This window comes from Daphnia magna, linkage group LG9 (genome assembly GCF_020631705.1).
Source record: "Daphnia magna isolate NIES linkage group LG9, ASM2063170v1.1, whole genome shotgun sequence".
NCBI classification, from domain to species: Eukaryota; Metazoa; Arthropoda; class Branchiopoda; order Diplostraca; family Daphniidae; genus Daphnia; species Daphnia magna.
In genome coordinates, this window is record NC_059190.1 from 3,526,027 (window position 1) to 3,552,774 (window position 26,748).

General features: G+C 40.0%; 4 protein-coding genes and 2 long non-coding RNA genes across 12 annotated transcripts; 4 read left to right on the forward strand and 2 right to left on the reverse strand.

Moving 5' to 3' along the window:
* Positions 1-225: 225 nt before the first annotated feature.
* On the forward strand, positions 226-7,086 carry LOC116930682. The gene is made up of 2 exons (XR_006651411.1): positions 226-924; positions 1,013-7,086. It is a non-coding gene; the product is annotated as an uncharacterized LOC116930682 (long non-coding RNA).
* Positions 2,367-8,173, reverse strand: LOC116930614 (E3 UFM1-protein ligase 1). 2 transcript variants are annotated; one of them, XM_032937993.2, is made up of 14 exons: positions 7,994-8,173; positions 7,399-7,786; positions 7,142-7,331; positions 6,936-7,085; positions 6,697-6,872; positions 6,452-6,637; positions 6,235-6,387; positions 5,950-6,170; positions 5,745-5,880; positions 5,529-5,687; positions 5,074-5,452; positions 3,221-3,429; positions 2,912-3,147; positions 2,367-2,828 (listed from the first exon to the last, which is right to left on the reverse strand). In XM_032937993.2, exons 1-14 carry the CDS (start codon positions 8,071-8,073, stop codon positions 2,780-2,782), a joined length of 2,712 nt encoding a protein of 903 aa, XP_032793884.1. In that variant the 5' UTR covers positions 8,074-8,173; the 3' UTR covers positions 2,367-2,779. The 2 variants fall into 2 exon arrangements, with proteins under 2 accessions (XP_032793884.1, XP_032793883.2); XM_032937992.2 differs by lacking the exons at positions 2,367-2,828; positions 2,912-3,147; positions 3,221-3,429 and adding an exon at positions 4,695-5,000.
* Positions 8,174-8,261: 88 nt separating this feature from the next.
* Positions 8,262-11,337, forward strand: LOC116930626 (T-complex protein 1 subunit epsilon). The gene is made up of 8 exons (XM_032938011.2): positions 8,262-8,516; positions 8,883-9,108; positions 9,294-9,685; positions 9,883-10,032; positions 10,100-10,405; positions 10,609-10,746; positions 10,807-10,987; positions 11,045-11,337. The coding sequence occupies exons 1-8, from the start codon at positions 8,412-8,414 to the stop codon at positions 11,167-11,169; spliced, it is 1,623 nt and encodes a 540-aa protein (XP_032793902.2). The 5' UTR covers positions 8,262-8,411; the 3' UTR covers positions 11,170-11,337.
* On the reverse strand, positions 11,230-14,949 carry LOC116930675. The gene is made up of 3 exons (XR_004398491.2): positions 14,275-14,949; positions 12,170-13,242; positions 11,230-12,093 (listed from the first exon to the last, which is right to left on the reverse strand). It is a non-coding gene; the product is annotated as an uncharacterized LOC116930675 (long non-coding RNA).
* Positions 14,950-15,052: 103 nt separating this feature from the next.
* Positions 15,053-16,338, forward strand: LOC116930657 (transmembrane emp24 domain-containing protein 3). Its single transcript, XM_032938057.2, has 3 exons — positions 15,053-15,323; positions 15,385-15,630; positions 15,691-16,338. Exons 1-3 carry the CDS (start codon positions 15,168-15,170, stop codon positions 15,922-15,924), a joined length of 636 nt encoding a protein of 211 aa, XP_032793948.1. The 5' UTR covers positions 15,053-15,167; the 3' UTR covers positions 15,925-16,338.
* A 200-nt stretch (positions 16,339-16,538) lies between these two features.
* Positions 16,539-26,708, forward strand: LOC116930607 (unconventional myosin-Ia). 6 transcript variants are annotated; one of them, XM_032937974.2, is made up of 25 exons: positions 16,539-17,031; positions 19,123-19,745; positions 19,817-19,909; positions 20,110-20,231; positions 20,441-20,687; positions 20,761-20,824; positions 20,907-20,920; positions 20,997-21,081; positions 21,172-21,281; positions 21,344-21,491; positions 21,575-21,862; positions 21,940-22,148; positions 22,242-22,475; positions 22,559-22,731; positions 22,830-23,156; positions 23,230-23,446; positions 23,557-23,706; positions 24,425-24,469; positions 24,576-24,662; positions 24,733-24,819; positions 24,971-25,102; positions 25,235-25,477; positions 25,543-25,695; positions 25,868-26,082; positions 26,187-26,708. In XM_032937974.2, the coding sequence occupies exons 2-25, from the start codon at positions 19,662-19,664 to the stop codon at positions 26,308-26,310; spliced, it is 3,651 nt and encodes a 1,216-aa protein (XP_032793865.2). In that variant the 5' UTR covers positions 16,539-17,031; positions 19,123-19,661; the 3' UTR covers positions 26,311-26,708. The 6 variants fall into 6 exon arrangements, with proteins under 6 accessions (XP_032793865.2, XP_032793866.2, XP_032793870.2 ...); XM_032937975.2 differs by having other exon boundaries at positions 25,928-26,082; XM_032937976.2 differs by lacking the exon at positions 24,576-24,662 and having other exon boundaries at positions 16,540-17,031.
* Positions 26,709-26,748: the final 40 nt, after the last annotated feature.

Genomic DNA, 26,748 nt, shown 5'->3' on the forward strand with positions numbered 1-26,748 from the left:
TTTTTTTGTACGACAAAAGATAAGCACACAAAAAAATGGAGGAAAACTTGTTTCTAATAGAGGATGGGTAAGGTATTTGTCGAGTGGAGGTACGCAAAACTTTTGTTATTGCTCTATGACTCATTTTCCCAGATGCGCTAGTTTGAAAAATAAATAGAACTACAGGAACTCTGACGGATTCATGGAAAGCAAAATGTCGACTGTCTAACCACCAACGTAAGCATAAAGAAACGTGACGTTGATTACATAAATGTAATGATGCATCCGTAAATGGTAATAAATTAGCTTGTCAAGGTCATATTTCAACATTAGTAGGCTACACCAAGTCGCTAAAATCAAAATTCTAAAAGGAAAATAAAACTCACATTAATACTCAGATTTCGTGGCATGGTGTGTTTCTTTTTTCTCTACTGTAAACACCACAAACAAAATTCTACGAGTTAAAACCGGTGGGTGCAACAGAATGGTGCTAACTTCCCTTAACTTGAAAGTTCGGCAATCCCTAGAGTACCATTCTATCACTCCTTTTCTGGATGCTGTTTAACGATGGAGGGAAAATTACTCTCCCATCCCCTTAAAAAAATAATGGGGCGAATGGCGAGAAAACAGGTGGTTAATTGACTTCATACCTAACAATTTGTAAATAGTGAAAATATTGCTAACATAATTTTACATATGTCTCTTTTCCCATGTTAGAATCGTTCACAATCACAACTTTTGTCCTTTTTTATTTTGTCATGCCATTACGGTTTGCTGGTACGACACCGAGGTTACTCTATAAATTTTAGAAGGCGTACCATGAAGTCTTTCAGTAATCGCCATGGAATAATGACAAATGTCTTCGGATTTCACTTGGACAGCATTTGCCTGAATGCCCCCGAAAACGTGTTTTGTTCGGAACCCGTTTTTCATACGCGATGAAAGGTAATGCCGATGTGTGATTTCTAATCCTTCTTGCTTTCAGTGTAATTATTTTTTTCTTTATTTTTTGTTTCTTGTTGAACGACTATAGACGAGTGGAGATAAGATGGATAGGGAATAATTATCTTTCCCCCAGACTTTCTTGGTGATGGTTTGGTGAAAAATGATCAAGTTTTTCAAAAGCGCCAATTTCCTGTTCTTCTGTGGAGCAAGTGGAAAGAAAAGGGTTATGCTGTGGGGTAAATGAAAATGGCGACGATCCTACGCCATCTAGCGAGCCGTTGTGTAATACTCAATGGCTCCCTGTAAACACAACTAAATGAACAGGCAAAGACCATAGAGAGTGTAAGTACGATTTAAATAATATTTAAAAATGTTCGTGTTTAACAAAAAAGGATGTTCATTTATGTTCATTAGAGATGTTTCTGTTTCCATAACCCTACCTTGTGTGTCTATTTGCATACTTTAACCACCCCCTCTAATAAAAAAAAAACGAAAAAAAAAAAAAACGTGAGCGTTGACATTTGCATGCCCTTCTGGGCTTCCACACAAGTGCACGTTAATTAATCTCGTTATCGAAAAAAGCGTTTGCTTTGTTGGCTGGCAATAGGGGCATTGACTTTTTTTTTTTTTTAAACTTTGCAACATCAAAACTCAGTTATCACTATATCCACTTCATTCACTAACTATTGTTAAGAGTTCATAATTTGAAATCCACGCTGCTAATTCGCCAAAAGAGCACTTACCGTTTCTCATCACCACACGAGGAACTTTGAAAAGCACACCCTTTTCTGCACAGTTTAGGGAGATCGAAGTCATGTTTACGCAACACTTCCTTCTCGATTATCACAAGACATGTTTTTGATTCCAATTCCCGTATTAGCACGTCAGTTGAAATTAAAAAGTTAGCAATACTGGATACCTTATATGTTGCAACTTTCCTGACGCGAGAATCCTAGACAGATATTTTAAGTCATCCCCATATTTATCGATTATTGGAAGGAATTGCCTAATCAATATGAATTGTAACTTATTTTTACTTGACATTATGTACACCTAGAAAATTTCCGCAAATACCGTAATCTGATTGCATTTAAGGAAAACTATCTGCCAATTATAGCAAGCAATTTGAAATAGTTGTACAATGATAACAAGAAAAATCACTTCGTTTAAGGTTAGCAAGCCCACCAGAAGAGCGAGACTGATAATCATGACAATTAACAAATTATAACAATACAAAGAGCCACTGAATCATTAGTACTTACTAGGGTTGGTCATGTTCATGCCCACTGTGCACTGTCACTGTATCCCTTTCTAGAATTTGTTTTGGGTTGACCGCTCATTTACTTTTTACCAGGAAGTAAAATAGAGATCAAAATAAGATAAGTCTTAACCGTGCCAAGGAACCCATACGAAACAAGGAAATAAAATAGGCGACACACTTGTTAGTCAAAAAATAAAATAATTCATTGATTCCACTGAATGACGGCTAGTTTTTTCGATACACGAGCGGCATTCACAGTTAATCAAGCTAACATGAGCTAATCATGATTGTAGATGCCTGTGATTCGGTCGATCGGGGCGCAAAAACTGTACACGTACGTAAAAACATAGAAATTGATTTGAAGGAAAGCCCACATAAGGGAAAAGGTTGCACACCATGACTGTACAGTTCCGAAAATGTTTCGGCTCTAGACAAAGGAACAGCTTATTCAATTTCGAACTAATACACGATGATTCCACGAGTTCTTCCACATGAGATATGGACCCTGCTCGAAGAGCATACTAGATTTATACAACGTCATGTTCTGACGACTTAAATAACGCTATGTCCCCATCCCCCCCTCCCGCCAAGTTTCTACTTCTTGCGAATCTGACTGGCGATCCATTCTAGTCCTTGGTACAACCTGATTCGGATAACAAGACAAAAATAATTAATTAATTCTTATAATATCTGGTTCTAAAATATAACAAAGTAAAAAATGCATACCCTTCACCAGTGAGGGCACAACATGCTTGAATTTGCCACTTATGTTTCTTTATGGAAGTCAGGTTAAGATGGCGAGAAATTTCTGCAGCAGACATGGAACCCTTGACATCTTGTTTGTTGGCCAAAACCAATACAGCACATTGATGGAGCTCTTCATGTGCTAGAATCTTATGTAACTCTTGTCTGGTAATGCTTAACCTTTCCCTATCAGTTGAATCCACAACTAAAATTACAAACTACAAAAACAGAAAACAAAAAACAAAAAATCTAAATTTTAAGAAATGAAATTGTGTAAAAATAAAAAAATACCTCTGTGTTGGTATAATAAGTATTCCATGCAGCTCTCAATGATTCTTGCCCACCAAGATCCCACATAATGAAATGAATATTCTTCCATACCACTTCTTCCACATTTGAACCAATCGTTGGTGATGTGTGTACAACTTCATTCATAAGGAACTGATAAAGAATAGTTGTCTTTCCAGCATTATCCAGTCCGACTAGAACAATCTTGTGTTCTGCATTTAAAATTTTTAAACAATTATATCAGTATTCAGGTTAGCCACTATATCAAGGTGTTGACTGATTCAACTGACCCCAATCAAAGAAAATTTACATATAGGTTATAGAAGGTTTAGTGACTTTCTCCGAAATGTTAAATGGCCAAAATAATAGCTGTTTTGATTTTTGTTACCTTCATTTCCGAAAAGATTCCACAGTTTGGCAAGCAGAATTCCCATTGTTGTTGACGTGCGAGTGTGAAATTAAAGAGTGGATCAGAACAAGGGACAACCAGAACTTTGAAGATTCAAGGAGAGCCTATGCTTGGTTCACAAAGGAGACGACAGTGACAGGATTTCAAAGCAGAATGCACAGAATGGGAATGTACAGCGACCTTGAGAGGACTTGACCTGATTAAAGACCCCCCTTATACAGTCTCCTGCCCCCTTCCCTGTTGTGGAAGCAATCAGTTGGGCTTCACTTTCAAACAGCTTCCGCCCTTTTCTTTTGCTACTTGGATCAAATTCAGCTTGTTCAACCTTCAAAAATGAGTTCTTGAAGCAGCAGTGCGGGTGGAGAAGTTTGAAGCAAGTCCCCAGCTTTTGCTGGTGAGAATCGATCACTGAAGAAGAGTGCGATATGGTGTAGCCAAATCAGCGACCCAACGTAAAATGACCACATGAGCAGGATTACGTTAAACGAGAAATAAGAAAGTCGTGGCAAAAGAGTTCGATATACTAAATACCAAATGCACCAACATGCTACACGAAATTGTGGTTATGTGAAAGTACCGACAACAGTTGCTCAAACTGACGTCACGATTAGAAAGTAAGACACAGATTTTTCGTTAACCCAACCAACTTCCAGTTCCAGCACTCTATTACAGCTAGCTCAAGCCAAATCTGAACAGGGCCATCTAGCGTTTATTAAAAGAGATATTTCGCATACGAACTTGGGTGGAAAAGATGGCTCCCGCAACAGCCAATGGCTGTTAAATCATAAAACAAAAACAGTTTTCTCTATATTTATTTTTAAAAAATTTCAACGCAATGACAAGTTGGTCACAGTCATTCAATACAACTTTAACTAACAGCCCGTCGATATGTTACGTCCGATTATGTCCGTCGTGGACGTCGAGATAAGTTTATTCCTGTTCCTGACGTATTACCTAGCGCCATTGCGCATCACGATGAGTTGAAAAAAGATAAAGAGTTGTATCTTGAATTTCAAATATTACATGCAAAATTGTCGTAAATATGACCGTGAACAAATTCAACAACTCTTTTAAGGGAAGGAAGTAACTGTATTAATAATCCTCATATATCACCCAAATTAATAATAAAAATCTTTGAAAGTAATTCGTCCGTAACTGTAATGTGGAATTTTCACACGACGAAGCTTTTTCATTTCCGAAATTCGATTTAAGAAGTAAATAATAAAAAATACATTTACTCTTGGGTTATGGCAATCGATTTTTTATATGCGACAGCAGCCTCACGAACTCGAGGAATAAGATTTTCCATCTTCTGGCGAACTGTTTCAAGTAGTTCTTCATCCCCTTTGCTTGTTAGTTCTTGAATGACCAAACCTGCTCAAACACAAAATAGACGTCAACCCTACATTCGTTTGATAGAAAGCATGATAAATGTAAATAGAATTACCCTGCAATTCAGACAGCAATTCTCCAATAGACTGCGGTAAGTGCGATTGGAGGAAACTGATAATATACGGGACAAACCGGCCTGAAGCATTCAGAACGGTTTGGGTAACAGTATGGAAAAGCAAAAGAACGGCCACATGCAAGACTAAGGCAGCATCTTGTGCTGCATTAAGCTGTTCGATTAGCACGTGACGTTGCTGGATAGGGATTGTCTTGTCTTTCTTTTTGTCCGCTTTGCGCAAGACGACATCACAGGCTGTAAGGGCCACATCGGCTTCTGAAAGAAATTCTTCGATGATTGATCCTTGGCTAGCTTTGTGAAGTCCTTGAAGCGGTACTCGTATATTCTGCGGCAAACCATTGATTATCTTTTGACGTGCCTTTTTGCAAATGACCACCAAAGGAGAGTGTTACAACCACTAAGTAGTAGAATGAGCAAATTGTAATATAGGATACCTCAAGAGACAGATCTTTCGAATCGTTTGCGACGTTAGTATCCTGGGATACGTACGAAACCAATTCATTAACTAACTCTGATCCAGCTGTTTTCAGTAGGTGGCGACTAAGCTGCTGCTGTATATCTAATGAAGCAAAGAACTGAATCGCCTTCTCACCCTACAATTCAAACAGGTTTCAACATGTTGGTGAAAGAATGCCACAAAATAGCCATACCTGTTTTATATTTTGCAATAACAACTGCACTTTATTTTGCAATTCGCTGTGGGTCTGGCGTCTTTGGCCCGATGTTGCTGATAGTACTGCTTCAAACGCCAGCCGGGCTGCCTCTTGGAAAGAAGACTGCAATGATCTAGAGATAATGAAAGCAAGTACAATAACCAATCTTGAGTCTAACGAGCAGAAATATGCTTCTCTTTACGGATAAAGACGCTGTGCAATGTCTTCGACGAACTCATCGGGTGCATCAGACAAACTTTCCTGTTTTCTCAGAACATTAGAAATTTTATCAAGGGACATGAACTGAAGTTCGGTAGATGCAGAACTACTTCCTCCGACAAATTCTTCTTCCCCCTCATCATCAGAGTCATTTTTCCCCTTCTGATACTTTTTTTTAGTAGCCCTAGTTTTTGTTTCTCTGCCCTGCAAAGAAAAATATATTTTGCAGTTAAAGAATGTCAAATGAATTAAGTCAAGTTTCAATAACCTGGGTGCCACCACCAAGTTTGCCTTCGTTAGCTTTTTTCCTTCGTTCATCTTTTCGATCTTTTTTTTCGTTGCTCTGCTCTGGTTTGAATGATTTTTCCTTGGCGTTACGCTGATCTGCAAGAGCTTGGAGATAGTCTCCAGATGCCACAACCTACACGAAAAAATTTTCCTTATTTCTCGTAACTTCTAACTTATGGTCAAATAGAAACAGATACCTCACTGGCTTTTTCTTCAATCATTGGCTTAAATATAAGTCTCAGGTTTTGGACGTACGCATTACTTGTTACTGCTGAATGTCCAATCACAAGTGCATCTTTTCCAGGTAAATTCTGGCTGTTCTTTAACACGTGCTGAATAATTTGTTCAGCATCTTCTTCGTCAAATACACTGGGCAGCAGGGGCTAATGAAATATTATAAATCACACCCATAAATAGTTTAGGTACGCTGTTTGCAATTTACCAGCACTTCCACCCAAGATTGGGAAACAAGAGCTTCTTCGACTGCAGCCTCTATTTGCTGTAAAATGTAACTACCGACGCAACAACTTGAGAGATAGAGAAGAGAGGTTTCTCTGAAACGTTTCCGGCAGAAGCTTTTAGGATCACCTAAACCTAGTCGGGTAAGTGCTGCGTATTCTGTAAAGAAAAATCTCAAAAGTTAAATTACGATTATGAAACGTTTCTACGCAATTTGCGTACCAAGATAACCGTTCTGTTTCAGGAAATTGTCGATCCATTCGTTCTGCGACCGTGAATGAACATCAGGTATGAATGTAGCTACATTGGCTTGTCTGCCTCCGCTTAACGATGCTTGAATTCGTTTCGTGCTGATCAGCTCATCGGCAACAGCTGATTGAATGTCAACCGTTACGCAAAGGTATGATTTGTACTGAATTAGCCATTACCGAAAAAAAGGCGTTCGGGAAGCTTGTTTTGAGCTATAATTGCTGAAACTGAAGTAGGAACAGTGATTGCGGATAGAGCCCCCCGGATGCGTGCTCGATTGCGGGCCAAAAAGCCTTCGGTGAAGAAGACATGGTGGTCATATTTGTCCTGCTGTCCTTGTATAATGGTACCCAATCTTTTGCGAATTTGCTGCATAGGGTATTGACAGTAACCATAGTCTCTTTATACATTTATAATCTTTTAAATATTTATATACCTGTAGAATGAATTCCATTGGCAACTCATATTGTTTTGTCAGTTCAACTACAGTTATTTGTCCTGTTTGCTGTAAATTCTCATTTATTTCTTCAGCAATATGATCAAGATGATCATCATCTATCAACTGCCCAGATACTAAATGAATTTCTGGTTTTGTCTGGCTGATATTTTGTGCTCTTGACTCAATAGCATGATAGCTAATGTTGAGGATTGGTACTAGATCAGTTAGGCTTATTCTGCCTCCATGCAGATAGAGTTCATCACAAATTTCCCTTGATAGCTGCTCTAGGGTGATATATTCTTTTCCATCATTTGTATAAAACACATCAATAAGTTTCAGGTCAATAAGTTTTGAAACTATTTCAATGCAATTTCTTTCGGAAAGCCTGCAATACCACAAGTGAAAATAAACATTAACATCTTTGTTTTGCCAGGTGAATCTTAATAATTTATGGTCTTACACCACTAAACAAAAAGAAGACAAAAGAAAAACATCTAAGTGAACTTAAACTATCAAAACTGTAAACAAAACGGAAATTTAAGGATAACATCTGGTTGAATTCAGAAATCGAAACACGTAACGTAAATAATACTTTTGAAGTGCGCTGGAGAGCTGAGCTCGCTGAAATTCAGCAGCCAGTCTTTGAACTTCAATCCAATCAGAAGAAGCCATTATGATCGTTGATTTGATCAATTCTATGATATTCTTATGGAAACAAGATTGTTGATTTGGAAACTTGTGACGTGAAAGGTGAAACAACGAGCAGACGACTGTTTGTCCTAAAAAAAAATCCACGTAAAAAAAAGATTTTATAAGTCTGGCACTGTCGGATGATTTTTTTCGTCCGCTACACGCCCAACGTAGCTGTCACGAGGTTGAAAGCATACCTCTTTGTCAGCCAGGTTTCGTTTTCCGTCTAGTCATACGATTTGGTACTTCGAAAGAGAGTGCTCTCATCCTATCGTATCTTGGACATCGTTGGTCGCAAAACTTAAAACTTTCGACCGAAAATGGCCTCGATGGGAGCTTTAGCGTTCGATGAGTATGGAAGGCCGTTTATTATCATCAAAGACCAAGATAGACAGAAAAGACTTACCGGTAACGCAGCTATTAAAGTAAGCCCCTGTTCACCTATTTGCATTTGCATCCTGTGAAGTTTAATTTTAACTGGTCTTCATAAAGTAGCAGAAAATTTTGGAAGACAAAAACTCATTCATAGTCAATTTCCCTTTTAAATTCGACATTTTTTATGTTGAACTCAACCCTGCAGTGGTTTTGTTGCAAATTTGAGCATATTATTGATCCACACTCTTGTTTGAAGTAATGAGGATCTGTGCAAAAGTAATTCCATTCCGAGTTATTTGCTAAATATTTGCATGAAATCAGCATAAACCTGCAGAAAAGACAAGGGTCATTCAAATGTTCCATCATGTTTAAGCATAAGTGACATGATGCTAACTGTAATTTGTCTGTGCTTTTAGTCTCATATTTTAGCAGCAAGAACAGTTGCGAGTACACTCCGAACATCTTTGGGGCCAAAGGGTTTGGACAAACTAATGGTCTCAGCTGATGGTGATATTACTATCACTAATGATGGAGCCACTATTCTCAAGATGATGGATGTAGACCATCAAATTGCAAAACTTTTGGTTCAACTGTCTCAATCTCAGGATGATGAAATTGGTGATGGAACTACTGGGGTTGTAGGTAGGTCCCGATTATATATTGATTATCAAAGCAAGGAAAAATTCTAGGAGTCTTCTAACCTGAGATTCCTAGCCAGACACCATGCAAAATTAATAGTACTAGACATCTTGAAATATTTTCTGCTTAAGCAGTAAACCTTGGTGGAAGTACTGACAAACAAATTAACGTCTTCTTTTCTATATTAGTTCTAGCCGGAGCTCTCTTGGAGAAGGCGGAACACTTGCTGGACAAAGGTGTACATCCTATCCGTATTGCCGATGGATTTGAAATGGCTGCACGTTGTGCTATCCAAAGCCTCGAACGGAGTGCCGAGACTTTTCCTTTGGACGTGAACAATTTGGAACCACTTATTCAAACGGCGATGACTACACTTGGTTCGAAAATCATTAATAAGTGCCATCGACACATGGCCGAAATCGCGGTTAATGCTGTATTAGCGGTTGCTGATATGGAAACCCGTGATGTAAACTTTGAATTGATCAAAGTGGAGACCAAAGTCGGTGGTCAGCTTGAGGATACCATGTTAGTTAAAGGTGTGATTGTTGACAAGGACTTCTCTCATCCTCAAATGCCTAAGGTAAGACTTCTGCTCAAAGACTGTTGCACGTAATAAAGCAGGCCATAGTTGAAGGTGACTTTGGTCTGTGTAACAAGCGTGCTATACAATAGTCATCTCGAACCATTGGCCAACTAATACATACGTTTGGTTCACACTGATACAGATGACACATTTTTTATTCTGGTTTCTATAATTGAATCATGCATTCTGTCTAGGTTTTGAGAAATGTGAAAATTGCCATTCTTACCTGTCCTTTCGAGCCCCCTAAACCTAAAACCAAGCATAAGCTGGATGTAACTTCGGTTGAAGACTACAAGAATTTACGGAAGTATGAACATGAGAAATTCGAAGAAATGGTTCAGCAGGTAATTAAAATTTATTCCTACATCAAAAAGCAAACCGTATTTCATCGATCTCTCCGTTGCTTGGCAGGTTAAAGATTCGGGTGCTGGTCTAGCAATTTGCCAGTGGGGTTTTGACGATGAAGCAAACCATATGCTTCTTCAGCGCGAGCTTCCAGCCGTCCGTTGGGTTGGAGGACCCGAGATTGAGTTGATTGCCATCGCCACCGGAGGGCGTATTGTCCCACGATTCGAAGAACTCACTCCGGACAAACTTGGTTACGCAGGCGTTGTCAAGGAACTTTGCTTTGGCACAACTAAGGATCGCATGCTGGTCATCGAAGAATGCACCAATTCAAAGGCTGTAACCATCTTTATTCGCGGTGGCAATAAAATGGTAAATCCTACTCATCGCTTCGCACATAGCAAGGAAAAATTCTAGGAGTCTTGAACCCTGAGATTCTTAGCCAGACACCATGCAAAATTAATAGTACTAGACACTCTTTCGTAGATTCGTTGCTTGTCAGCGAGTCGCAATAATGGAAGTGCTTACAATTTTACAAGTTAATTTGATTTTTATGAAATGCTATTTCTATTTAGATTGTTGAAGAAGCCAAGCGCAGTATCCATGATGCTCTTTGCGTCGTTCGTAATTTGGTTCGTGATAACCGCATTGTGTATGGTGGTGGAGCTCCAGAAATCTCCTGTGCGATTGCGGTAGCTAAGGAAGCTGATGCGGTTAGTTTTTTAATCTGCGATTTTTTCTAGCATAGTTTTACGGTATTATTTTCCCATCAGATCAAAACTCTGGAGCAGTATCCATTCCGAGCGTTTGCAGATGCATTGGAATCAATTCCCCTTGCTCTGGCTGAAAACTCCGGTCTTAATCCTATTCACACTTTAACCGAAATTAAATCTCGTCAAGTGGCAGAAAATAACCCTGCTCTTGGAATCGACTGTCTTTGCAAAGGCACAGCTGGTAAGTTGATGCAATAATAAAAGTAAACGAGTATCTAAATAATTTTTCTTCTTGAAGATATGAAAGAGCAACACGTCATTGAAACGCTTCATAGCAAGAAACAACAGATTCTTCTTGCCACTCAAGTGGTTAAGATGATACTCAAAATCGATGATGTCCGTTCTCCAGACGACGGTTATTGAGGTTTTCCGGACTTTATCCCAAAGTCGATTGCTTGGCATCAAATGTATTAGGTTTTTTCCTATTTTTTACTGTTTGCCTCAATTAATAAACGCTCGGCTTTGTTTTGTAATTAACTTGCCTCCCTTGTTTACCAGCCTATAAAATAAAACTTCGATTCTAGCTTCAAATGGTCTCAGTTACATTCGCTTTAATTCTCTTGATTTCCTACTAAGCAATGTCACAGTCGAGTTGATAAAATCGATTAAATTGTATCGTGCGTTCTGCAAGTTTGGAAACCCAGCAGTTTCATATACTTAAAGTAGGTTGATGGATCGAAAGCTATTTGCGGTCGATTATTTGGAAGTAACGGCACGAAATCGACCACGTTTATTTCCAAATGGGATAGTTTTTATGAGTTACGGTATGTCATAATGCCATATTGGACATAAGCTGAATTCCAGGTCAGAAAGAAAACAGGGGGTTTCAGTTTTCTATTTCAAACATGACGATTATTCAGTACAATAAAAAATGTCTTGAAGAAACGTCTTATGACAATAAAATTCCCCAGTAGCTAAAAACCAACCGTTCCGCTTAATTCATCTGACAATCTTTTATGATATAAAATCCTACTTATGAAAAAAAGGCTTTAGTATTCAGCTGTCACTGTTGCATACCGCATAGACAAACAGTGAGTATATTAGGTAAGAAGGGAGAAAAAAGATTTAGGTTTCTTCACTAAATCTTATTATTTCATAACACACAAGGGATGGTAACAAGACTTAGCAATGGACCACTTTTTACGGGCTATCGCGGACCTGATTTTCGACAACCAATTATGTATTCTGTATTCCAAGAAAGACAATAGTAACGCAGCTGAAGCTGACGACGGCATCAAGATGTCTTCTAAAGCCATGACGTTCCGAACGCAAAATTCTAAACAGAGTCTGGGAAATTCGGTCAAGAAATGAGATCAAATTCGTGCAATAAGTTTTCGTCATTTAATAGTCTATATTCTCTTACGGGAAGTTTCTCTGTGCGGTCGTGGGAGGACGTCCATTGCCCGACGCAAAAAAAACTAAAAAAACTCGAACATGTTGTCGACTTGCCCACTGATCCGCTATCTGCCAGCCTTTTGGGCCCAACTATAGCGTGCATGGGAATTTTTAAAGCCCCCTAGCACAATTTCATGAAACTGTGTTACACGAAGTGAGGCAAATTCCCTTTTTCAACGAAAAAAGGTATAAATACGTATTACTAGGTCACTGCTCTACAGTTGTCTTGCTACCACTGAAAGCACTGGTTCTTTCACAACACTAGTCCGTGCTTCTTTAGCCCGACGTCTGCTCTTACCAAGTTTTTTCAAAGATCACTATTAAAATGCACTGGACATCTTCTCCGCGACGTTTGTTTGACACAGCTGTTTCGTGCCTGCAAAAGCAATTTTCAAAGGTTGACAATGGATTACTTGTTCTAAGATGACCACAGTGCATTCGATCAAATATTCGCCTTTTCGTTCAATTTTCAGATCAATCGGAAGAACATCATGAGCCACATGCGAGTTCGTCTAGACAAGCGGTCCTCGTTCTTTTTCAAACAACAACGTGGTTTTGAGTATCAAAGGAAAGAACAATCATTTCTCAAATTATTTAAATTATAAAACATGTGTTTGATAACAGACTAAGCTAAACTTCTGCTTGATTTCTTTCTTACAGTTTGATTTGATGAATTGGCGAGATCACAGCTGGCATACGTACTTCTTCAGAATATGATTTTCTTTAACCGCCAAATGTTCCAAGATTCCGTATCATCCCAGGAAAGTTGCAAAAGTGTCAAAACAATTGCATCATTGCTTCGTCCTGTGTACAGTGTAGTCTACCGAATAACTTGTCAAAATCCCTTTTGGAGCACGTCTATTCCAGCACATCATTATACCCACGTATGGCGCAGTCAAAAGTTTGGAATGATTCCGTGGAGGATCAAAAGGTTTCAATTTTTCGTGGAAGTGAGTAGAAGATCACGACAGGCGGAAGAAACCAAACTAGCAGACAGAAAATATTAACAGCAAATGTGACAACTTTAGTGTTCTTGTAGGCCTAAAAAAAAAAAAAAAAAAGAAAAAAAAAAAAACAACAAAAAGAAAACAAAAGAAAGTACGTTAATAATAATTTAAATAGCATTTAATAGACTGTTGTCCTAAATTTTAAAGAACAAAACATTCATGGGTGAAATTACTGTTGGAATCAAGCCAATAAGGAAACACAACATAGAAATGGTGGACAAAATTAGACATTTTGAGCAAAAGTATTCTTTAGTATCGTTGCATTTCACGACCATTAACAGCAACTTGTCAAGCAATGAAATAACAAGACCACATCGCGACCCAGTGCAAATTTTAGAAAAAAACTAGCATTACTGTAGACAAAGTGGGTCAAATCTACTCCGTGGCAAAAGACTTCCCTGTGTGCAAAAAATGTGCTATTTTTTTTTTTAAACCTCCCTTTTTGTTATTTCTCACAACAGCTGACGTCCCCCCTTTTTTATCCCTTAAAGGATACCGCCCAACTTCTTTTTTTCTATGCAGATCATCTTCTTGTCAAATTAAAATGTTTTACCTTTGTTGCCTCAATCATCGGCTGTTTGAGGAATCAAGTCGGGAATTAAGAGGAGAATCCCAGAACCTCTATTCCCCGTGAAAAGTTAATCAAATTGAACAGCTCAAAAAAATGTGTCGAAACAGACAGGTGAATGGCGAATTCCCTAAAGCTGATAAGAAAGTCCCAAATTAGAGGAAGCTCAGTGTTCGTGCTCAACTGGTAAAATGTGTTGTAATCTAATGTTATTTTTGGTGCAAATTTTGCTTCGGAAAAATTTGGATGCCATGTATTTTCGGCTTCTTTCAACAACCCTTTTTTATTAACGCACTTTTTAATAAACAACATCTGAAAAATTCACGAAATCGTTGTAACGTGCAATGTTTAGGGATTCTATTTAAAATTATATATTCACTAGGATAAGAATAAGACCTATAACATAAGAGAAACACAAACGTCCATGCTGTTCGTCTCCAGCAGACGTACAGAAAAAGGTAATAACGCGTTGTTTTAGCATCTGGTAAAGAAGCTTACCGTATGATAACACTACGAATTCTTCAGAAGAAAAAATGCCTCCCCAAAATACACGTAATGGAGGTCAAATGGAATGAGACCATGCTAGTCCCACGCTGGATGGTAGGAGGTGCAATTGATTATTTACCGTATTGCAGCCATGTGCCATTAGGCTGCTGAGTACAGTTGCTATTATCTGGAATATCAAGTAAATTTATCGTGAGACGTGGTGGTGTTCTTGGTTTGGCAAATATAACTATATCTTATCAAACTGCAAAAGGCGTTTCCTCACTTCGTGTTCGTTCAATAGGAACTGCGTAGCATACGTGAATCAATTTGTGAAAATTTCACATAGTTTTACAAGAAATACAAATTAAATTTACATAAAAGCTAGACAGTAGCAAAAGTAGAATTGGATTTCCTTAAGGGTTATCCCTGAAAGATACGTTTTAGTGTTTCGAAGGCAATGATGTCTCCGATTGGGAAACGTGAAATTGATTCATTACCACTGGCAATGGCTTTACTCGTTGGCTAGAACCGAGGAGTTCAACCTGGTTAAACCACCCTAAAAGTCTTCGTATACAATATGTTACCCTGTTTTACCACTAGCTTGTCCCATGATTATTTAGCTAGAAAACCTTTATGGCTGGTGAGGAGGTAGCCCAACCTGTTATGTTTCATACAGCAAAGTAAATTAGGTGGTAGGTGAATACCAATTTCGTTAACTGAAGTCAGTAATTGTTCACTTTTTTTGCTGGATGTACCGCTAACTAGATGGCGTTGCAAACTGAATTTTTCCACTTGTCAAACAGCGTAAGGTGACGTGGGGATATCAGAAACCGCCAAGTGTTTTCTTCTAATTCCGATTTCCAAAACTAAAGATATTACGCCCTTACCGGCAATCTTGAACTAAAATGAACAGTCATCAAAGTGTGAAATCACTTTTCTTTTTCTTCTTGTGCATTTCCGTCTCGTTAACTGTAGAACTAACTTTTGAATTACCTGATAACGCAAAAGAATGTTTCTACGAAGAGATCGAATCGGGCACGGATTTTACAGTTGAATTTCAGGTAACGCTGAAACTGATCTTTGTGATTTGTTCTTTCTAAAACACATCTTTGCCGTGCATAGGTTGTGACAGGTGGCCATTATGACATTGATTTTGAACTAATTGCACCCAACAAGGAAGTATTGTACAGAGAAGTGAAAAAACAGTATGATTCATTTTCAAAGAAAGCTGATGTTAGAGGTGTTTACGCAGCATGCTTTTCTAATGAATTTTCAACATTTTCCCACAAACTGGTCTATGTTGATTGGCAAGTTGGAACAGAAGATCCTTTACCAGGTCTTGGTGAACATTTGACTGCTATGACTCAGGTACACCCAAAGTCCCTTTAATAATGACTCATTATCAATTTCCCATTTGGTTTTATTTAGATGGAATCATCATCTCATTCCCTCCATGAGAACTTGAACAAAGTAGTTGATTATCAAACCCATCATCGGTTAAGAGAGTCTCAGGGTCGTAAGCGGGCTGAAGATCTGAATGAAAGGGTCTTCCTATGGGCAGTAGGAGAGACTGTAGCCATTATTGTTATATTAATTGGCCAGGTTGTGATTCTAAGAAACTTCTTCAGTGAAAAGAAACCCTCTCAGATGATGTTCAGTTAACTGATGTATTTATTATTTTGATAAATAGGAGCCATATATTTTATTGTTTTTTTTTTTTTTTTGTTTCGTTTTTCTTTTCCTTTCCTTTCTTTTTTTTTTTTATTTTCAAACCCTGTTTGAATGATTTTCTCTGGAAAATTCCTTGACTGAAAGTAACTTTACGAGAAAAATCTTTAGGAACGAATGCCTCCTGATCGGCTCCTATCGTGCTGTTCTTCGTCGTTAAGTCTCTTTTCCCCTCCCTCAAACACCACTCCGATGCAATCCAGTCTGATTGTCCTTAGAAATAGCCTCCTCCTTTTGATTCATTTATAACTGATCGTCGATTCATGTAAAAGTAAATGATGACCACCGTTTGACTTGAATGAATTGTTCAGTTAAGAAAATGTCAATACATTTGTTGAAATAGCTCAAGCGAGAATCTTCTGCAAGCAGTTTGATCATTAGCATCCGTAAGACCTAAAAATATATTGAGTTAAAATTTACAGCGTAAATCGAATAAAAATTGAAAATTAATTATTTTCTTTGTAAAATTCGATCATTTGAAACACTGGGCGAGCGCGCAGACGACACGTAAAAGATGTTCAAAGGTGCCAATTGCCATCACCAACACTTTTACTTCTTGTGGCGTCTGCGTCAATGGCGTCCAGAGCAGTGAGCATGCGTCGACCTCGCGTTGGACTGTCGTTGTGAGAAAAATGTGACCTAGACATGGGCGAAACACACAGGTTCTCCTCGCGTGCACGGATGTCAGTGTATGTACATAGATCATCGGTCGAAAAGCCGATCAGTGGCAGCAGTAGCTATTTAGTGATCCAACAGTAATAAAAGCGATAGCAACAGAGGCAGACATCGAACATTTTTGCACTTGCATTCAAGTGTGTAAGAACAAAAGTGCCGAGTGAAAGGCTGCTCAAACGCTTGCATTAGTGTATAGATCTGTGCAACATGGTTACGCCGTAATCAGATATCTATTCAAGATGCTCTGTGTGATCTTGGATAACCCAATCCACCAATCGGTCGGTTTAACTGCTGGATGCTGAGCCTGTGGTTCTGGTGATTTCACCATCAATCGGCTGAAATGAATTGATGCAACTTGTCAATCAGGTAATTTAGACACGAGATGAACAGAAAAATAATAAAGGGCGACGATTGTGTCTGTATATCTCAGTCGTACAGGATTTGTGATTGTAATTGAATTGTCTCTGGAGAATGACAGAGTGGGAGCGGAAGGAAGACGAGTGCATGGAGTATTTTTGCCGAGGTGGTGAGGTGGAGAAAGCGAGAAGTAGGGTGGGGGGGGGGGCTGTCTTCTATTCCTATATTGGATAATGGAATGCAATATTGAAAGGGTACTGAAGAAGACTTAAGGTTGCCCCAGCAGACGAGTCAGTCAGTGGGGGGAGGAAAGCGATAGAACTACATAGAGAAACAAGAGAGTCGAATCGGGCAGCGGCTAGAGGAACTCGATGGCGACAGAGGCAAAGTCGCTTGGGTCTTCACAAATCGATAGTCATACACCCTTCTGCCGAACAAGGCGCTCACACACATCTCCGACACACCCAACCCCCCTCCCCCCCTCTCTAGTTGGTAAGCGTGCAGACACACACATGGAATAACATCCCGTTTGCTGCTGCTTGCCTTCAACTGCCAACTATATTACTGATGTTGAAGCACTACTCGTTGTACCGTAAAGACCAGTAGCAGTAAGTAAAAAAAAAAGAATTTTTTCAAGATGATTCCGCCTGCACGGATCGATAGTCAACGAAGCAATTATCGGTCCATCTTTGAGTTAAATGTGTTATTATTATAATTTTTTTTTTAATTCGTCTATTTGTTGGGGGGGTTTGTATGTCATGTGTTTGTACCGTCGCCTTTCATCTACGTACAGTCCACATAGGTGCGAATCAATACCAGTTACTTATCTGGATTAGACTCAACATTCCTGTTTGGCGAGTGTGTGTGAGTTGGTGCGCACACCAATGCCCTATACTGTTATTTTGTCACCGTTGCGCTGATGGACTACAATCCACCTAGAGGATCAATCAATTAGAAACGAGTTTTCTCTTATCAACAACCTATTTAAACGAATGTTATGTACCCGCACCAGTGCCTTAGGCCAATCCTCCAGTAATAATAGAGTGGATTCGGTATTTGTAGACTGACCACAATTCATTCCGCTTGAAATCGATTGACTTGGTTCTTTTGGGTCTACGACAAAGACCACATCGATCTTGCATTAAAGATTGAAGGGGGGGGGGAGAGGGCCTTTTTTTTTTTTTATATCCTCCCTCATATTTGTGATAGTTTCTGATCCAGTCAGAACTAGTTTAGCGGAAAAAATCAGTACAAGTAATCTTGCGCTCTTTTGTTTGGTAGAAAAGAGAAACAAACAAAAAAGTTGGGCTGTGTATAGTCGACTTGTTTGATTTACAAGAAAGACATCGGTAGGATAACTACAATACAAGAAAAGGGAAAAGTACTATCGTAACATCGCAATGCAACCGCCTTCTGGCTGATCACGTCTAGCGTGAAATTTTCGCTGCCGTTTATCGATCCGAAAATGATTCCTTTGCAGTTATTTCTTTTCTCTCTCTTCCAGCTTTGTTTCTGTCCCTCCCATCTCCAACCACCCCACTTTTTGTGTTGCTTCTCGACTCCTGCATGTGGACGCATACCGCCACAGAGCCTTCACGCTACTTCTTACGCTAGCGAACGTAAAACGAATCCTTTTAAAAAGACCTGGCTTACCCTCCACTACCCAAAGGTGTGCACACGAGCGATAGAACAAACTCTGACATTTCAATCGTCATTTGTACTGGACATGTTCGAGAGACAGAATATCTTTTAATGACTTACGTTTTACTACTGATCTCTTTCCATGTCGTTAGCAATTGTTACGATGCGTCGTTAAATCGCGAAAATTGGGTTAATTATTGCATATCATTTTAAGAAAATTTCGCATGTAAATGGTGGAATAAAAAGGTACGAAAGAGCAGAAACATCGTTCGTTATGGTACAGAGTAAGTGGCGTCTTATAGGGTTATTGGATGACGCCAAAGAGTCCTATCATGTACACGGGTGCATGTGTAAATATATACCGTAAAAAAACACAAAAAAAAACAAGTTAATCCCTGAGCCGACTTATCTTCATCATATGTGTAACTTACACACTGTACCTTGTCTCCTATGACGTAGGTAGTGACGGAGGTGCTGACCGACGGAAAGGGATTTCGGTGATTGGTGATTGTGCGTGCGCCTGTACAGACGTGAACGTACTGGAAAGCCCCGGCCAGGCCAGTCGAGTGAAAGCTACGGGCGGGTAAAGTCCCAGTTAACGGTCGGACGGAAGCGACGACGACGACGGGGGAGGAAGGCGAACAAAATCACACCGGAGGGCGCATCACGGCGGTGAACCTCCTAGTGTCCAGCCGACTACCTTTGAAACGGTTTCAAAAGTGGATTCCACCTCTTCGTCGGATGTCGGCAGCAGCTGCGCGGACTCTGAATGCCGAGACGTCGTTCGAGCCGGGGGGGCATCCGCTGCTGCTCCCACTGCTCGAAGCGGACACCGACTCCTAAGTCCTGGGAGCCGGCATCAACACAGCCCAGGATCTTTGTCCAACGCCCTCGTTAGCTTGCCGGAAGTAGTAGAAGTTGTTGTGACGAACTCTGCTACCCAATCGCAGCCGTCGACTCCGGAGCAGATCGCCGCTTTACTGCCGTCAATCCAAACGATGTTATCGAGGAACAAAGTGTCGCGCAACTGCAGTAGAACGCGAATCACCGATGCTTCTGTCGCTCCATTTGTTGATCCTGCGGTACGGATTGAATTCGGCAACGCAAGTGTTTTAGAATTAACTGACCAGTTGATCGACCATATCTATTGCAGGCGGACTTGCCCGACTGTATTTCCTTGGACCCTTTAACTGAAGACTCACTTCTGGCCAACTTGCTGTCCAGATTTAAAAGCGATCACATCTATGTAAGTTTCTATTTTTCATTTACAAATTGAATTCATTGTCCAGGAATTCAGTCTTCAACACAGACTTTATACGCTAATTAACTAATCCTCTGTTTCTCTTTTGTTTTCTTCTTTTCTTTCGCTTTCTCTTTTTCCTTTATTCCGCTTTTTCTGGGGCTTTTCTCTTTCCTCTGGCACTGATGAATTTATCGGTTCGGAAGACTTACATAGGCAATATTTTGCTGTCCATAAACCCTTACAAACCCCTGGCACAGTACACGGAACAAGCGATCGCCGACTACAAATTACGCACGGTCGCCATTTCTCAGTTACCACCTCATGTGTAAGTAGTAATTACACTAATCATCGCCAATGCTATCTTAAAATTTATCTTCCAATCTACTGAGTCAATTAAAACGAGATTCTAAAAAAAACAACATATCGGTTAAAGCCCTGCTGCCATCTATTGGTTGTAAATAGAACTAAAAGTTTATTTCAAAAATTAAAAATAATCAAAAAAAAAACAATTAAATTAACAAATAATTGTTACAGGTATGCCCTTGCTGATCATGCTTGGCGGTCATTGCGAGACTTCTACAGCGACCAAGTCATCGTCATTACTGGCGAGAGTGGATCGGGCAAAACTGAAGCCTCCAAGCTCATCTTACAATATTTAGGGTTTGCAACGGGGAAATCCAAAGAACTGGAAACGGTGCGACAGCAACTTCTACTCTGCAACCCCGTCCTCGAAGCGTTTGGGAACGCTAAATCCCTTCATAATGACAACTCGTCCCGTTTTGTAACTTCGGCTTTTTCGTGTTATCGAAAATTTCCATTAATTCTCTGTGATTTTTGTTTGCCTTCATTTTTAGGGGAAGTACATCGAACTGGAGTTTGATTACAAAGGAGAACCTGTTGGTGGACTCATCACTCATTGTAATTTTAAATCTTTAGATCACGATCATTCGCATGAAAATTTCCTAATAAAAATGTTTTCTCTTTTCCTCCATTCTAACAGATTTATTAGAAAAGGTACGATGTCATGATATTAAACTAATGCAATCAAGATACGAATAAACAGGTCAATTCACTCATTAACTCCGTTTAGTCCCGCGTAACAGTTCAGCACCCAGGCGAACGGAATTTCCACATTTTCTTCCAGCTGCTCGCTGGGGCTGACGTGCAACTTCTAAGTATTACAACACATACATTATTCATTTTTTTTTTACTGCGCTTTCTTTTTCTACAAATAAAAATTATTTGTTCCAAATGGTACAAAATAGAATCCCTCAAATTACAAAGGAACACGGAAAATTATCTCTACTTGCGGAATAACCATTCAAATCCGTCTGTTTGGCACCAGAGTGACAAGGATGAATTCTTCAACACCAAGGTATCAATCAGGAATGATTGCAAAACCTACGATAACTAAATAAAATGCCTCTCAACGTGCAGAAAGCCTTGGAATCGGTGGGGTTTTCGGCCGAGGATATTGTCAACATATTCCGGATCGTAGCCGCCGTCTTGAAATTAGGCAATTTGATATTCACTCCGGTGAGTAATATCGACGGAACGGAAGGATGCAGCATCAACAACGACTACGGTACGTCCCGGGAATATGTGAAAACAAGACAAAAACAAATTTAAAATGATGCAATAACGGTTCTTTTGCCTATGGAATTCCAGAATTGGAAGAGGTTGCGACATTGTTGATGATTCCGGCAGAAGAACTTCGAAGTGCCTTGCTCTATCGGACGTATTCGGTCAGTTGTTCAGCAATGGATGCGCACGGCATGGCCGTCGGAGGTGGCGGAGGTGCCAATTGCTTTTCCAGGGATTCGACTCTACCGCGCGATTCAACAACGTCGCGCACATTTCTCGGAAATAATCACCAATCGCATTCACAGCCTCAGCAACTCCTCTTACAGCAGCGCACCAGTCTCCTTTCCACATCGGCTTCCATGGTCGGCAGAGGTTTGAATGCATTTCTAATGTGGGAAGGGCTCCAATAGAATTTGCGAAAGTTACATTGCAATCAATCAATTAATTAGATATGTACCAAATGATGGATGGCTGCCATGGGTCTGACGTCGGATTTCAAGCTGCCCTCGCTTCCAGGGCTTACCAGGACGCGAAGGATGACTTCGTCATGACTGACTTGAGTGCAGCCGAGGCCACAACTGGACGCGACACTCTGTGCAAGGCCCTTTATTATCGCCTTTTCACCTGGATCATTAACAGCATTAACGAGAGAATCAAGGTTTTTTTTCTCCATTCCTGCTTCCCCCACGTCAAATGTCGTGGTCTTTTTACTCTCCGATAAATAACCGCGAGCATGTCGTGCACGTCCTAGGTCAAGCAACACGGAAAACGACGCATCCTGGGCGTATTGGATATTTACGGCTTCGAAAATCTGCCAGTCAACGGGTTCGAGCAGCTCATTATCAATTATTGTAACGAGAAATTGCAGCACTACGTGACCGAGATTGTCGTGAAAGAAGAACAAGAGATTTACATGCAAGAAGGCCTCGAATGGAGTCCGATTCTGTTTCCAGACAATTTAGCCGTTTGCGACTTGATCGAGAAGGTATGAAATTGCAAGCGAAAAATTCCTGTGATAGTTAAAATGAAAAAAAAAAAAGGAAACAGTGTATACAATTGTCTGTTTAGCATAATCTGGGGCTGCTAGCGATAATGGACGAAGAGTGCCAACGATCGACCAACGGCTCGGACGATGCCTTCTTAAGCAGAGTTGGACAGGTGTTTCAAGATAATATTCAAATCGAAGTGGCTTGGGGACTATTGTCCAAGAACGCCGATTCAACTGCCATGAATGCCTTCAGGTTAGCTTTAAATTATATACGTACCCAAAAGAACATTTCCTTTCATTTCTTCTAAGTTTTTTTTTGGTTTTTTTTCCTTACTTTGTTTAAACGTAAAGATTGAAACACTACGCTGGATGGGTGACTTACAACGTCGCAGGGTTTTTACAGAAGAACAGCGACTTGCTCGTTTGCGGCCTTTCGCAATCCATGTACCAATGTGCACACCCGATCGTCAAAGAGCTCTTCCCAGAGGGCAATCCTCGACGAACAACGCTGAGGCGTCCGGCCACCTCGGGCAGCCAATTCAAAATGGCAATTATAGCTCTAATGAGAAGCCTCCGGTCGAAGAACCCACATTTTGTCCGCTGTATCAAACCGAACGCCTTCAAACAGCCTCACCATTTCGACGTGCAGACGATCCAGCAGCAAATTCGACACCTCGGGTAAACCCAGCAGCACTTTTCTTGATTTCATTTTGCTTTTTAATGATTAACGACCTTTAAAAATAAAAAAAAGCTTACTGGAAACTGCGCAAGTGAAGAAGAACGGCTTTGCCTTCCGACAGCCGTACGCCTGGTTCCTCCAACGTTACAAGATGTTGTCAACCGTCACCTGGCCCCATTGGGGAGGCGTTGCCATCGAAGGTGCCGCCCGACTTTTGCGTGATCTGCCCATTTCAGCCACTGAATACGCGTTCGGGCGGCGTATGTTGTTCATCAAAAACGATTCGACGGTAGAGAAAAACAAACATTTGTTATCAGCAAAATGTTTCTTCATTATTTTGTTATCGTGTAAAAACAACTAAAAAATTAAAAAAAACCGTGTTGTGTTTGTCCTTCACAGTTGATGCAGTTGGAAGATTTTCGGAGGATCCGGTTAAACGACCTGGCCACTCTCATACAGAAAACATTCCGAGGCTGGGCTACTAGATGGTTGTTTTTCAAACGAAGACAAGCCCAAATCAAAATCGCTGCCGCTTGGCGCCGTTACAAGGTTTGAACGACATTTTCTATATCGTTTTAACACTATTCTATATTCCTATTTTAAGAATAAAAAACAAAAGAAGCACGTAATTGGTGAGCATGCATGGCCATTGTTTTGGAACGGAGGGGTAGAGTATGCCCTAGAAAACAAGTTCAAAATTCACATGACCGGAAGTGTCCTAACGCGGTTATGCGTAGCTTTTTTTTTTCTTCTTCTTTTACATTTTGTTTTTAAAATTATTATATCATTTGAGTAGCGGAAACAAGTGTTACATTACTTTTTAAAGAATCTATTTTCTTTGAAAAGAAGAAAAAAAAAAAGAGGGAAGTCAAGGGACCGGATTGAAATGTCTTGCTTGGTTTGACGCACGACGGCATTATTGCCTTGTCCACTTGTAAAAATCGTAACGGAATCGCGGCTGAAAGAATTGACTTTACGGATATTTAGAAAACAAAAAAAAATATCGTAGAATGTAGGAAAGAAAAAAACCGAGGATCGTGCATGTTTTGGATACGGAAAATACAAAAACAAAAGCACGCTCTACTTGCCATATCGAATGTTGCATGAGAATTTTGTTGTTACTTTAAAAAAAAAAAAAAAATGTTTTTTATTTATTTTTTTATTTGTTTATTCACAAATGTCTTTGTTTTCCTCTTGGGTCCGGTCTCTTTGCTGCATTTTGTTTCGGTTTTTGCATTTCCATCGTGAATGGTGAAATTCCACGTAGGCTGATGCTCCATTACGGCGAATGAGGTGGAGGCTCTCCAGTGTGGTGGGTTCCTTATTTTATTTTTTCAAACTTTTCCTTTGTCCAAGTCTATTTTTAAATTTGTTTGATAAATAGCAGATATGATTATGACATCGTTAATTTATCATAGATCCTAGCCGGTTGCTGCCTTTTGTGTCTGCCTATGTTGTTTTGTTTTCGTGTACTTGTTACCAGCTTCTCCCTTTTGCGCTTGTCTGTAAGATGGATACGACACGCGATCGCCGCCGATGATTCATTATTCTCTTTTGGGTGGCGAATTTGTGTAGGCGCGGCGCGAATATTTGGAACTTCGCCAACGGCGGCGCATGATCGAAGCTGTACTCGTCATCGAAAGATCCTACATTCAATGGAAGGTATGCAAACAATCAATCTTTTTTTTTTGTCTGGTCTTGTGCGTCTCTTGTGTTCTTGATCATCGACTGTTTTATGTATGAACCGCGAGCATTTGTTTTTTGGGTTTTTTTCTATGAATTTCGTTTACTTTGATCGATTTCAAACGCGCAGAGGAGAAGATACTTGAACCGTTTGGCGATCCGGCTGCCTTCGACGTCGCCGACGTGCCGTGAATGGCCCAACGTGACACTTTTCCTTCGTGACACTAATCAGATTCTGAAGAAACTCTATCACGTTTGGAGAGTAAGTTTTAAAAAAAAAGAGGAGGAAATTTGCATGTTTTTGGATGCATAACTAACTCCTCCACATTCTTTCCCTATTGGAGAAAATTTGCAATTATGATTTTAATTCTTTGTGCATTTTATTTTAAAATAGTGTCATCGATATCGAATCGGCTTTGATCAAATCGGTCGCAATCGAATGCGAGAAAAGGTGACGGCCAGTTTGCTGTTTAGAAATCGCAAAGAATCGTATGCTCGCAGCGTAGCTCATCCCTTCCAGGGCGATTACGTCCGTCTGCGCCAAAACAGCCAATGGCGCAAACTGGTCAACGAAACATCAGATCAGTACATCGTTTTCGCCGATATCGTCAGCAAAATCACTCGCTCATCGGGCAGGGTACAATTTCGTAATGAAAATTCATCGAAAGCGAAATGTCTAGATATTTTTCAAATGGCAATCAGTTGGTTCCAGTGCTGTTTGTCGTGTCCACCAGCTCCATGATGATCCTCGACCAGCGGACGTTGAACATCAAATACCGAGTTCCAGCGGCTGATATCGTCCGCATCTCTCTCAGTCCATTCTTGGACGACATAGCCGTCTTCCACGTCAAATCAGTATGTCCATCATCGTTTTCTTTCTTTCACCTATCTCCATTTCGCCGCCCAATTTACGTCTTTTTGGCTTTAAAAAAAAAAATAATAATAAAAAAAAAAGCTATCAGTAGGCTCGTTTCTGATCCGTATATCCTCTCCAATTGTTGGCTTGCTTTCCCGACTCGGTATTTAGTTTGATAACACCTCGCCGAGTGTTGCAAATCTTCAGACGGGCTGCTTGCATTTTCAACAGTCGTCGGAATCGTCGGTCCTATCTCCTTCGTTTGGCAACAAGTGGAAAGGCGACCTGGTTCTGCAGACTTGCCACGTCATTGAACTCGTCACTAAAATGTTCCTCGTCGTGCAGAACGCGGCCGGCAAAGCGCCCGAAGTCAACGTTCACACTGAGTAATGAGATTTGAAAACAAAAGCCTTTCGGGATAATTACTAAGCACACATCTTTGTTTCGTGTTATATTTTTGTTCTTTTTCAAAATTCTTCCTTTTTTTCAGCTTCGAGGTGAGCGTCGGCCATCAAGCAGTCGAGTTCTCTTTTCATTGTACCGGCCCTACGGAAGTCCAGCCGGGTCACGTGCGCATCGTTCGGCGCGGCTACCGACTCGAAGTGACTTTATAAATCGATTCTTCTGCAGTTTCTGCCCTGGCCTTCGTGATTCCATGGCGAAGATCGGGGGGAGACGGACTCTCTAATTTAGCTAAAAATAATTTAAGGGCAATGAGGACTACATATATGACAATTATATGCAATATACATATAATATCGAAAGTTAATAACTAGCTAGCTATTAAAATCAATTGATTTCTCAAAGGAATGAAGGAAAACGTTAAAGTTTTGTTGCTGCAAATCCATTTTTTTTGCTGCATTCCATTTTGGGGTGGGGTCGTGTTTAATTCTTTGTTGTTTTCAAAATTTTGTATTTGTTGAAAAAGTGCTAACTTATTGTGCTGCCGTCTCGACCTTGTTCACGCAGAGTACGTTGAAATTTTTCATAAGAAAACAAAGGTGAATGAGTAGAGATATTTTAATATCTTTGAATTGATCAAATGAGTGTTG